This window comes from Tenrec ecaudatus, chromosome 14 (assembly GCF_050624435.1).
Source record: "Tenrec ecaudatus isolate mTenEca1 chromosome 14, mTenEca1.hap1, whole genome shotgun sequence".
Lineage (NCBI taxonomy): Eukaryota > Metazoa > Chordata > Mammalia > Afrosoricida > Tenrecidae > Tenrec > Tenrec ecaudatus.
Window position 1 is genome coordinate 83,507,119 of NC_134543.1, and position 13,208 is coordinate 83,520,326.

General features: G+C 58.6%; 1 protein-coding gene across 1 annotated transcript; it reads left to right on the forward strand.

Moving 5' to 3' along the window:
* The first annotated feature begins 17 nt into the window (after positions 1-17).
* On the forward strand, positions 18-9,924 carry AJUBA (ajuba LIM protein). Its single transcript, XM_075532109.1, has 8 exons — positions 18-1,383; positions 4,066-4,167; positions 5,597-5,664; positions 5,779-5,841; positions 6,506-6,636; positions 6,726-6,777; positions 7,427-7,495; positions 8,574-9,924. Exons 1-8 carry the CDS (start codon positions 348-350, stop codon positions 8,697-8,699), a joined length of 1,647 nt encoding a protein of 548 aa, XP_075388224.1. The 5' UTR covers positions 18-347; the 3' UTR covers positions 8,700-9,924.
* Positions 9,925-13,208: the final 3,284 nt, after the last annotated feature.

Below are 13,208 nucleotides of genomic sequence, written 5' to 3' on the forward strand. Positions count from 1 at the left end.
GTTTGGGAGAGAAGTTCAGTCGGTGCCGAGTGTGAGAGCGAAGGGGGCGGGGGCAGAGGCCGGGCGAGTCCACGCGTGAACGGACAGACTGTCGGACTCGGACGCGAGAGCCGCGGCCCTCGGCCTTTCCAGTCCCGCTAAACCCCGATGCGCGGGAGGACGCAGCGCCTCTCCCTCGGGGATGCTGCGGGGTTTCCTGGCGCCCGGCATCCTGGCCGCCCGCTAAGCCCCGGTGCCTGCCCTGTGTCCCTGGGGAGCCGGAGTCCGGCCGCGGGGGAAAGAAGCGGCCACGGAAGCGCTGCGGGGTGCCTGGCGGGGAGGGGGCTGCAGGCCCCAGAATCGAGGGCATGGAGCGGTTGGGGGAGAAAGCCAGTCGCCTGCTGGAGAAGTTAAGACTCTCGGACTCCGGCAGCGCCAAGTTCGGCCGCAGAAAGAGTGAATCGAGCCGGTCTGGGTCCGATGGGACCCCTGGGCCAAGCAAGGGGCGACAGAGCGGGTTAGGGGGACCTAGGAAATCTGGGCCCCGAGGAGCTACCGGGGGAGCTGGGGATGAGCCGCTGGAGCCGACTCGCGAGCAAGGCACCCTGGACGCTGAGCGGAACCCGCGCGGCTCCTTTGAGGCGCAGCGCTACGAAGGTGCCTTTCCCGGGGGGCCGCCCCCGACCCGGGCCTTGCCTCTACCTCAGTCACTGCCCCCCGACTTTCGGCTGGAAACCACGGCCCCGGCCCTGAGCCCTCGTTCCAGCTTCGCCAGTAGCTCAGCCAGCGATGCGAGCAAGCCGTCCAGTCCCCGCGGCAGCCTGCTGCTGGACGGGGCGGGAGGTGGCGGAGCCGCGGGCAGCCGGCCCTGCAGCAATCGCACCAGCGGCATCAGCATGGGCTACGACCAGCGACACGGGAGCCCTCTGCCCGTCGGGCCGTGCCTCTTTGGCCAGCCCTTGCCTGGGGCTCCTGCAGGCTATGCCTCCGGAGGGGGCCCCTCCGCCTACCCGGAGCTCCACGCTGCCCTGGACCGGCTGTGCGCCCACCGGCCTGCGGGCTTCGGCTGCCAGGAAAGCCGCCACTCATACCCCCCAGCACTGGGCAGCCCCGGCGCTCTCGCTGGCGCCGGAGTGGGAGCACCGGGGCCCTTGGAGAGACACGGGGCGCAACCTGGGCGACACTCGGTGACCGGCTATGGAGACTGCGCCGCGAGTGCCCGTTACCAAGATGAGCTCACGGCATTGCTACGCCTGGCGGTGGGCACAGGTGGGCGAGAAGCTGGCACCCGCGGGGAGCCGTCGGGGATGGAGCCGTCGGGTGCGGAGGAGCCGCCGGGTCCCTTTGCTCCGGAGACCGCCCGGGCCCGGGTGCGGGAGCAGGAGACCAGGGAAGACTACTTCGGTGAGTGACGGGGACTTACACGGCTGGGGAAGGGGTGCGGGGGACGTGACCGACGGACGGAAGGCAGCAGCCTGCGCTTTCCGCTCCGCGCTGCCGCGACGGCCGGGATTGCTGGGGTTAGGGAACCCAAGGTGGAGACCCCGACCTGGAAACGAGGCCAGCAGGTTGCACTTCCCCGAACTTCCCACGGGGTTTCCAATGACCCAGGGCTCTGCGTTTCTAGTAAACTCTCCCCACCCCCACCTCCCCAATTATCTCGGGAATCCTGCTCTCGCAAACAGTAGACTCGGGGTTTCAAGGTTGGAGGCCTCGTAGGGAGGGGACCCAGTGGGACAGCGAGTCTGCACCCCCCATCTCGCTCTCCCCCCCCCCCCCCGGTCCATCGCGCACCCCCCTTAACGACCGTGCCTTTACAGGCTCCAGCGTGTGGCGCCCCCACCGGACCCGGGCTCCACCCCCAAGAATTCGGGGAATGCACGGGCTGGGGGGCGGGGCGGGCCGCGTGCGTGCCGGCTCCTGCCCGGGCGGGCGTACGCTCCAGGTGCCCGGGCGGGGCGGGCGGCTGCTCGGTAGCTGGGGGTGCGGCAGGGATCGGCGGCGGGGGGTGGCCTTATGCACAGCTCACGCGGAGCCACGGCCGCTATTGGAGCAAAGGAACTCGCTCTGGAGGATGGAGCGCCCAGGGACGAGACGTGGGGACCCAACTGCACCCCGCCCCCGCACCTTAGCCCGGTGCCTGCGTGGGCACTTGAGGGGAGGAGACCGGGTATTACCGCTTCTATTTTCCCTGTCCTCCGGAAGTTCCGGGCCAACGCCGTAACCGCTGGGCCACCCATTACCCCTGGCTGGGTAACTAACTGCCCCCAATCACCCGGCCTTTGGGCTCTGGTGGTAGTAACCTGCTGGTAGTAGCAACTCGGGCCTGAAGTCGCCCCTTCCTGCTGCTGTTAAGGAGCCTTGGTCGCAGTCCCGCCCCCACCCTTACCCCCCACCCCCTCACCACCGGGTTACTTTCAACAAGTATTGATTACGTGTCTCAGCCACGGGGGAGTTTGGAGTCTGGAATGATTTTTTGCCCCAAAACGCACCGGCACCACTGCCCTGTATAAAGAAGCGCTCAGCTCTTTACGGAAAGCTCGCCTCCAGAGCTGAGGGCTATTCCGTTTTCCCAACAACTGCTTCCACCCGTTCCTCCCCAGCATGCCCCTGCCCTGGACGCCAGGCTCCAGAAACTGCTTCCAGAAAGCAAAGCACAGAGGAAGAAGGGATGGGCGGGAAGGTCAGGGGTAAAGGGGCTCCTGGTCAGCAGAGGCTGGCCCAGTTGCGCTCTAACCAGGAGTCACGCTCGCTCTCTCCTTTCCCTCTTCCCCACCCTCACCCAGAAAGGAAATCCTAGAGTAGATGGTGGTAAAACCACCGAGGTCAAGGGAAAGTGAGACAAGGGCCCTTTTAGCAGATTTCCTTTGGAGGCCCAGCAGTGGTTGTAGGGGAAGGACCTAGGTGTGGTTAGGGAAGGTGAAGGAGGCAGGTCTGGGCTTTTTCCCTGTCTTGCCTTCCCTTAATGTCCCAGGCTTCCCAAAGAAGTGGCTCTGGCAGGGGTCTCTTGGCATGACAGTCCTGGGGCAGATCCCCTCCCATGGGGTGGCTACAATTTGAACTTTGAGGTGGAAATGGAAGCCACTTCTCCCCTCAGACCCCTTGTGCCTCCAACCCCAGCCTGGCTGCTCCCTCCTTCTCCTGCCCCTAATGGGGGCCCTCTTCCTTGGCTACAGCCTTGCCCAGCTGCCGGAGGATGGGAGCAGGACAGGCCTGGGCCCATCAGTTACTGCAGCTGCCGCACGGGCTCCAGAGCCCCTGGGCAAAGTCGGGGATGGGCCCCAACAGGCAGGGAGTGTGGCAGTGTGCCGAGGGGGAGAGGTGGGGCGGGGTGAGGCGGGCTGGTTGGGATCTGCTCCCCAAAGACAGGCCCTAGCCCTCACTCATGGGCCTGGAATTGGGGAGTGGAGGTGAGGGAGGAACACACCCAGGAAAGGCGGGTGCCAGAGCCAGGTGTATGTATTTTGTGTGTGTGTTGGGGGGGGGGGGGGAGGTGTCCTGGAAGAGCCTTTCAGTTTTAGCTCTATGGCCCTGCCCTGGTGGAAGAGGACATGACATGGAACCATTAGGGCTTCTCACCCTACCACCCATCCATGTTCTTCGCCTTATCTATTTAACCTCCATTCCCAGAACTGAACAACAGCGCCTTTTATAAAGGGGGGAACTGAAGTCCCAGAGAGGCCTTCTGACCCAGCCGCTGTCTCCAGAAGTTTCCATGAGTCGGCTTGTGGACTGGCATCCTGACTGGCCTCTCTGACCACGTGCCTCACACAGTGTCCCAGCAATCACACCTTGCCCTTTCCTGAACAAACACCCTAAGCAGGGACCGGGCCCTCTCCTTTCTGCCGTCCCCCACAGTGTGGGGCACTGGACACTGGACACAAACTATATGTGGACTAATCAATAGACAAGCCATGAATTCTCTGCCTGCCCGTCCTCTGTACCCAGAAGTAAGCCCACTCCAGGTCCTTCCGTGGGCTGTCTCTTTCCCAGATGGGAAAAAGTGAGAATCCAGAAAGTGAGCTGAGATGGTCACAGTGAGGTGGGGGGACTGTGCTGACAGCCTCACCTCTTCTCGGCCCTCAGGCACCTGCATCAAGTGCAACAAAGGCATCTATGGGCAGAGTAATGCCTGCCAGGCCCTGGACAGCCTGTACCACACCCAGTGTTTTGTCTGCTGCTCCTGTGGTAAGTGCGGGCCTCTGGGCCTTCTGAAGCAGGGCTGAGCTGCTTGCAGCCCCCCATCCCCACCAACGCAGACGAAGAGGGCTTGGGCCTCTCCATTTGCTCACCGGGCACCGCTGCTGGGTCCCCACCACACCACCACATGTGTGGGCACCACTCTGGCTTCCCCGGCCTGAGCTCTACCAGGCTCTCCCGTACCCTGAGGCTAGACTCCCCAGTCCCCTCTCTTTCCCTTACTCCTTTCCTTGATCTGCCTTCTCCTCCTCCATCCTCCCTTCTCTTCAGCGCTCTCTTCCCTCTTTCTCGCTTTCCCCTTTGCCTGTCTCCAGCTCCGCCTGCCCCAGCCCTGCTGCTGGTCTCTCCTCGGTGGGGTTTGGTCTTGGGCAGCAGAGTTGCCTGGGGCGACAGTGAAAGACAGGAATGTGGGAAGGGTGGGAGGTGGGCTAGGGGAGTGGGGAGCCATGGGGGGTGGAGAGGGGGGTTTTCTCTTGGCTGGTCAGAGTTCAGCCACCTCACTAGAGTGCAGGCCACCGGGCCATGCCAAGCTTATGACATCACGCTGCAGGAATGCCCGCTGCTGTTAGCTCTGGAGGCCCGCCTTGGAGGGGGGCGCCCAGCCCAGCCCTCCCACCTCACCCTGTCCCTGCTGCTTGCCCATTCTGATTCCTTTGCTAACCCTCTAATCTCCTGTCTCTGCCTGTCTGCCTGCAGTGCTCAGCCTTTCTCTCAACCTTCCATCTGGGTTCTCTTTCGCCGCAGCTGTCTGTCTGTCCTGTTCACAGGGCCTCTCCCGGAGTGGGCTTTCTGAAGTCAGCTTGCGGGAACCCCTGGGCAGAGGTTGGTGGGAAGTGGAAAAGGAGAACTTGCTCAGTCCTTCCTTGTCAGTTGGGACACAGGAGGGAGCGGGCCTGCCTGTCTGTCTGCAGAGACCCTGGAAACGCCAGCTCCCTCTAAGCATCCTGGTGCAACAGGAAAGGAGTTTGGCTTTGCTCCCAAATGATGCACTTTGTCCCCAGCAGTAACTCCAATATCTACGGACCTCTGTGGAGCCTGTCCCCGTAGGAAGCAGGAGGGCTGAGAGCCAGAGAGTCCTAGATAGGAAAGACCAGAGGGCCAGCTGGGCCTGTGACCATGTGGCTCTCTCTCCACAAGTTGCATGGCTCCTTGCTGGTGGCCTTTTTCCCTCCAATGAAGCTTTGCTTGCCCAGGTGCCCCCCCCATAAGTCCCCCGGGGGCTGGAGCAGCAGTGAGCAGAGGGCAAGGGAAGTTGGTTGGAATCACGCCAAAGCAAACTGGGCTTGCGTCAGCTGGGATGGTTGTGTGGTGAGTGAGGACACTAGATAAAGTCCAGGATGAAACACACCCTGAGGCCTCGGGGTACCTGCCCCCCACCCCCGTCCCCCGGGGGAGTCAGTCCTGCCTCTGCTTCCAGGGCGAACGCTGCGCTGCAAGGCCTTCTACAGCGTCAACGGCTCGGTGTACTGTGAAGAAGATTACCTGGTGAGTGGGGTCCCCGGACCTGGAATGGGCTCCTTGCTCATCAGTTTTTGTTCTGAGCCCCACCCATTGAGGCACTCACAGCATGGTAACATGTGCCTTCTTATCCCTCCCCAGTTTTCAGGGTTTCAGGAGGCAGCTGAGAAATGCTGTGTCTGTGGTCACTTGATTTTGGAAAAGGTAAGGAAGGTGCCTTCAGGTGGGGCTCGGGAGTGGAGGCACAGGCAGACACCTCCTGCCCGCCTGCTGACACCGGGTTCCTTCTGCTACCGGGATCATAATTCGGGCTCCCAGTCCTGCCATCCCAAACATCCATGGCCTAACCTCCCATCCATGACCTAACCTCCCTCCCCCTAATTCTGCAGAGACACCGTTGTGCTCTGCCACCTGATCCAGGCATTCGGGGTCCTGGGCCTTAATTCTTTCTTGACTGTCAGCTGGGCTGAGTGGAATTCAGCTTTCTTTTCCTGTAAACAGGAGAGATTAGATCGATGTTTCTTAGCCCTGCTAGCCAGCAGCTCATCTAGGAAGAACTACTTTGCTAATAATACCAAGGCCTGCATCTGCCCCCCTGCCAGAGTGTGATGTCATGGGTGGGGCACGCAGGTGTGATTCCGAACATGTCTGGATTGTGGTTTGGGTGCCTTGGTGGTTTCTGAAAGCCCTAAGGTGCAGCCAGTGGGGAGAAGCCCTGGGCTTGGGTGCGCTGTCTCCAGTTTAAATCTCTGACCCTCCCATCTCCCTAAGGGTGTTTGGGGAGGGTGACAGGGCTTGGAGGAGTTGTGGTGGCCGCAGGTAGTGAGCTGGCACTGGGAGGCTGATTCCCCTCTCCCCAACCTGTCAGATCCTGCAGGCAATGGGGAAGTCCTATCACCCGGGCTGCTTCCGATGCATCGTCTGCAACAAGTGCCTGGATGGCATCCCCTTCACGGTGGACTTCTCCAATCAGGTGTACTGTGTCACCGACTACCACAAGTGAGTCCCCGTCCTCCCCGAGGTGCCCCGGGGGGCTGGGCCGAGCGTGTTCTCGGTCTCGAGGCTCATCTCTGCCTTCTCTTTTGCAGAAGTTATGCTCCTAAATGTGCAGCCTGTGGCCAACCCATCCTCCCCTCAGAGGTCAGTCCATCTGGGTTCTCCAGCAGGGCAGCCAGCACTGCCGTCTCTGGGGAAGGGACGGAGCCGTGCTGCCTGGCCCCCTGCCGGAAGCAGTGGTGCTGAGGAATGTACTCTGGGAAGATTCCCGTGTGACTCTACTCTCGGTCACCGCTCTGACCCTAACATCCGGGCCCGGCCATGTCCGACAGCCCCGTTGGTCTCTGGCTCCATTTCTTCTATCCTAGTCCAGCAGAAGAAGCTGGGAGGCCAGGGCCGACAGATTCCCCGACGGGAGGGCTAGGAAAAGGTGGGGTGAAACTGGTGGGAGGGGCCCAGAAGTGGCAGAGTGTGCCTAAGGAGGGAGGGACCAGCCCCGAGCGATAAGGAACCAGAACTTGGCCCTCAGCTTAGCATGCCTGATTCCAGCTGCCTGCCCTCCCTTTCCGCTGCTTGGCCTGCAGCTAGCAGAGGTAGGTAGAGCCCAGACCCTGTGCAGAGAGAGAGAGATCGGGCCCAGGTGGGGGCAAGCATGTCAGCGCAGCAGCAGCTGGAGAGACGCGAGAGGTCAGCCCACTGAGAGCGCCCAACGCTGTGGATGATTGGTTGCCCAGAGGCTGGGGGCCTGCGTGTGCTCTTCCCTTGGCCACCCTCGGGCGTCTGTGTGTTCCAGGGATGTGAGGACATCGTGAGGGTGATCTCCATGGACCGGGAGTACCACTTTGAGTGTTACCACTGTGAGGTGAGTGCCGGCGGGCAGGGAACTTGGTTTGGATGGTGGCTTTTGTTGGTTGCTGGCGGCCATGGGTTCTGACTGGCAGCAGAATGGAACCCCGCCCACTGCTGTGTGACCCTCCTTATCCCTGCAATGTTGTAGGCCATAGTCACAGCCGCCGTTGTCAGTCTTACCCTTTTGAGGATCTTCCTCTTTGCCACTGCCCCCCCCCCCCCCACTTCATCGAGCATGCTGTCCTTCTCCAGGGACTGGCTTCTCTTAACATGTCCCAACGTGCATGAGCCCAAGTCCCGCCATCCTTGCTCCTCAGGCGCTCCCTGCCTGTTTCTTCTAAGACAGATTCACTCTCCTTCTGGCAGCCCCGTGCAACACGTTGCTCTCTTGACCACCACTTCCGTGAGCATTGGTTGTGCAGAGGGAAGTCCTTCCGGCCTCAGCACTTCCTGTGCTCACCGGGAGAGCCGGTGCCCCTGCGTGGAGCAGGGTGGCTCAGCCACCGCGGGTGCTCTTCATTGGGCGTCATCCGGGGTGTCATCTGTGCCTTGGAAGTTGTCTTTCTCACTCCTGATGACGCCTTCTTCGTCCGACGGGCCAGCTTCTTGGATTAATTATTTGCTTCTCATATCGATTGAATAAGCCTGGTGATAAAAGAACCCCCTGGAGGCAGGCGCACCTTTCCTGACTTGAAACTACCTGGGGGCTGGGGCCGGGTGGGGGGCGGAGCCCTAGAATAGACAGGTGTGGAGCATGGGAAGCTAGGAAGGTGCTCTTATTTCTCCAACCTCGTTTTCACCCTGCTCAGGCTCGAGACCGAGTCTCCCTCTGACTCTGCCTTCCCCAGACTCCCGGCCTAGAGACTCCTGTTCACTGCTAGAAATAGGCCCTCACTCATTATTCCTGCTGCAGCAGCGACCCCTGGTGTCCGGCGAGATCATTTTTCTTACGTGTCGCTTGTCCATCCCTTCGGACCCCACACTCCCCAACCTTGCTTTCAGCAGTCAGGCCCCCGGTGTTGAGCAGGGCAGGCGCCCGCCATATTTGCCCCGTGTCTGGCGTCTGGGCTGAACCCGGTGTCCTTCCCTAGGATTGCCGGATGCAGCTGAGTGACGAGCAGGGATGCTGTTGCTTCCCCCTGGACGGGCACTTGCTCTGTCACAGCTGTCACATGCAGCGCCTCAACGCCCGGCAGCCCCCTACCAACTACATCTGAACTGCCGCCATCACTGCTGCCCTCCTCACCACTGGACGGACGAGGGCCCCTGGCCGGTGGACCCCTCAGGCCAGCCTCGGTCAGGAATGCGCTCCACACCGCAGGCCTGGGAGGAGAGTCCTCGGGCCAGAGACCCAAAGATTGCGACATTCCGAGGGGGTGGTGCGGATGACCCCATCCCATTGCCAGTGGGGCTGGCCGGCCTTCCCGGGAGGGAGCCCGGAGCGCGGCCTGGGTGCAGCCGCCACACGGTCAGTCACATGCAGGCAGGCGAGGGCGGGTGCTGTCGGGAGATCGGGGTCTCATCTGTGTCTCGGTGTGCCTGGATACGAGTCAAGCGATGTTCTGGGTGACAGGAAGTGAGGGGGGCATTACGGGAGAGCGCCCTATCTTTGGCACCCCACCTGTAGGGCAAGATAGGGGGCCAGCCAGGGCCCTACCAGAGCCTGAGCTCTGCATCTGGATCTACCAGCGCAATGCTGGGCAGCCCTCTGCAGGCACACAGGCAGCTGGGGTGGGCCTGCTTCTCAGGGAACTCATGTGGGCCTGGGGGGCGGGGGGACCTAGCCTTGGTTCCTCTCCTTCTCAGCTGGGGAAGCAATAAGTGGGGCATCCAGGGAGCTGCAGGCTCGGCACACTCCTGAGCTTCCGGACCAAATGCACACCTGGTGCGTGCACACTCACACCCACCCCCGAGGCAGGTCATCTCTCCCGTGGCTACCCAGCTGAGCTCATTCCTCTAGGCCTACCACCTCTCAGAAGACCCCCAGGATTATATCTACTGCAGCCCCACACCTCTGAGCCCCCCCCCCAGGGGGGGGGATGCAAACCATCCTGATTGAGTTCTGAGTCAGTTCAGCTAAAAACTGTTCTCTAGAGCTAGATTGCTTCAAGCCAGTCAATCACTGAAAATGTGTTTGCTGAATGTTCAGTTCACATAAGGACCCTAAATTGCTTCCCTAAAGCTCAGCCCCCCTTTGGGTGTTTTTATATCCACTAAGGCGGCCTCCTCTTGTTTGCCCTTCCTCTCCCACCCCCAACACCCAGATTTGTATCTATTCTTCCAAGAGTACTTCTGAGTTAGTATAAATTGTATCAGGTTTGCAGCACCTTGTAAATGATCAACTGGATTCCTATCTCCTCCCACCCCCACCCAGTGTCTACTTTTCAAACACTTTTTAAAAATTTTTTTTGATGTTTCTAGCAATAAATATATTTCATTACAGATAGTTTGTGTATCCCTTTGTTTCTAAATTCTTTACAAATTGATCCCTTGAGTGTAAGGGACCTCCCATGGTCCTGTTGGTGACAAGCAGGCAGGCGGGCGGCAGAGTCCCTTAAGGTTACACACAGGCGACGATGAGGGATAAAAAAGCGCGTCTGCTCAGGCCTCTGAGATGCCACAGTCGCCGTACGTATTGTAGAGTAAATGGTTCCAGGTGAACTGGCTTCCACAAGGTCTGCCAATCTTTGATGCTCAGTCTTCATTCTCTGCCCCTTAGAGCTTCGTCTCGGGGGTGGTGAGGGCTGTGTCCCCACCACCACCCCTAGTTTGGGGGTGATTCAAAGCTGCCTTTGGCTTCTCTTGGGAATTGCAGAGAAGACCCTCCAGCTGAGAGGCAGAGGGAGAAAGGCGCTGTTTTGTTGGAGGGGTGGATGATCTGAAACAGGATGACTGATCTTTCCACAGCGAGGGGTGCTTCCGAACTGTGGTTGTCCAGTCCGTAGAAAACCCTGTGACGTGACCCACTCTGGACCAGTGCTGAGTGGCCATGCCGGGAGGGTGACTTCAAAACACAACCCGGATAGGAACTGGAAATACCGGGAATCCAGGACAGATGAACCCCTCCGGACAAGTGCTGAGAGTGGCCATGCCCTGTGATAGCCCTGTCCACACCAGACTAGCTGCGGAGGTGGGGGGGGGGGGGGACAGAGGAGTGAGTCCTCCTGGAGACCCGGCCTCTCCACATTCCTTAGTTTCTTACTCCAGTCAGGTGCCTCCATCCCTGCTGCTCTTTTCCACCCTTGGGGCACCCAAACTGCTGTGGCCACTGGGCTTACTCTCCCACCCATCTGCCTGCAGGGAACGGGGGGGGGCATGGGGGGGGCGAGCAAGGATGACATCTGAAGAGCAGCAGCCCAGAAGAGCAGCCTGGCCCCACTTCACCACCTACCGGAAAGCAGGGCTTCCCCGTTTGCTAGGGAGGGCTCGTCCTTGGTAGTTCACGGTTTGCACTTGATGGCGGAAGGAAGATGTATGCTGTACACTTTGTGGGATGAGGCCCAGGATACAGCAAAGGGTGGGCCTTGTGAGCCCACTTGCTGCCTGATTCAACGGCTGAGAGTCAAGAAATGGAGAAAGAGGGCGAGTGGGAGAGTTATTAGGAGTCTCTTCAGAGGAGGGTCTCAAGACGTGTGTGTGTGTGTGTGTGTGTGTGTGTGTGTGTGTGTGTGTGTGTGTGTGTGTGAGAGTGTGTCTCAGACCAGGCCCATTCCTTGGTGGGCTCTGAGATTCATGAAGAACAAGGCTGCCGCTTTCCGCCTTATAGAGTGGATTCCTCCCCCAACCACCTCCACCTCAAGGCCAGTGGCTGCGATTTCATTTACAACCCAGCAGCCTGCCCTCTGTGCAGGCTGAGGTCCAGAGAGCAGTTTCCAGGCGCAGAAAGCCAGCTGGGCTGGGCGCGGTCCTTGAGAGTGAACTAAGGAAAGGACTGGAAAGTGGAGAGGGGGAGGGCGTGGGGGAGGTGAGCTAAGGGACTTGTGTTTTGCATTGTTTTTCAGAGGCCAGCATACCCCAGAGCAGGCCAGGGGGAGTCCCCAGAGGAAGCGTCCCCCCCCTGCACGCCCCCCCAGCCCTGTGGTTTGACGTGGCACATACGGAGCACAGTGTTCACTAATGAGGACATAAAGGTTTCTGCAGCCCAAGTGTAGCAGGGTCCTCAAATTCTGCCCACCGTGGGTGCTCCTTTACCAAAAATGGCCACCCTTGGAAAGGCAGGGCAGTGCTGACCTATGTGATGGGACCCTGGTACCATCCAAAGGAGCGATGGTGTCTGAGAAATACCTATTCGAGGATACTGGTTCACTGAGGAACAATTATTTCTAGCTTCGTGGCCCTGCTTGATCCTCGCCCTCAGGAAGGAAACACAGAAGACACGGGCACTAGAGCAAACTGTGGCAAAGAATGTAGATGGCGCCGGCTAGCAGATCAAATAGCGTCTGGGGTCGTAAAGGCCTGTTTCCAAACAAGCAGCCATCTGAGTGAGGTGTCCGCTAAGTGCACATGGAAGCAGCGCACCATCAGCAGCCTCCGAAGGGCTGGAACCCACAGGATCCGCTCGAAGGAGGGATCAGTCGCAGAGCGCAAATTGTGAGAATCCAGGGTACCCGTGGGAACCCAAGAGTCACTTGTACAACTACCTAGGGACTACGTCTCCGGAGAAGTCCCCTGTCTACACTGAGGGACGGGAGGACCATGGTCACTGGACAGAGTGCATCGGAGAGAGGAGCGGAGAAGATCAAAGGCATAGATCGGACTGGAACAGCTAAAGCTGCCAGTAGATGCCCCTGCGGGCTTGCTGCCCCTGATCTGGTGTGTATGGTTTGGTTTGGTTTTTGTTGGTTCAGATAGGGTGTGTCTCAGAGGTGTCGTGTCATCGGAGGGCACCCTCTTAAGGTTGTGTTATATAGGTTTCCCATTTTCAGATGTATGAAACCCAGGGTTGATGAACCCATAGAGAAAGCAAGCAGAATAAGGGTTTTGGGGGGAGGGGGGAGCAATGGTGAAGGGGATGTCAAGGAGTCCATGTAGAAAAAGACTATTTGGAAACTGACTGTGGTAGCAATAGTACAGTTCTGCTTGACGTGATGAACAGTATGTATGTATGTATGTATATATGTGTGTGTGTATATATATATATTTTTATTTTATCAACATCGTTTATATTTTATTTAATTCAGTATGTTAAACATAATTTCAATATACACATGTGGTGTCTGACAACAGGATTCTGTTCTGGTGACGCAAATACTCGCCCCCCCCAGTTTTGTTCAAAAATAATTTACTTATCATATAATTCAGTAGTTCAAACACTGAATCATATCATGGAGAATTGTACAATCATGCTCATATCATTCCCCCACCCTCTCCCCCATGGTCAAAGCACCTTTAAGATGATTCATACAATCACAGTCCGTCCTAGTGCTCCTTCCCATCTTCATTAGTTACTCCCCAAATCCCCTTTCTTTCCTATCTTCATTCCAGTTAGGCTGGTATACTAGATGGTCACAGCACAATTTTACCAATTACCTAACACAGTCAGTTAATTGTACAAATGAAATGGAGGGTATTCATGAATAAGTGGAACACAGCTGAATACTAGGAATTAAAAACTACTTTCCAGCTTTTGAAGATTAATAACTTACTCCCACCCACTCCATGGCAGGTACTCCAGAGTAATGCTGTGGAGATTCACCTGTCAGCTCTCCATCATGAACAATAGATGA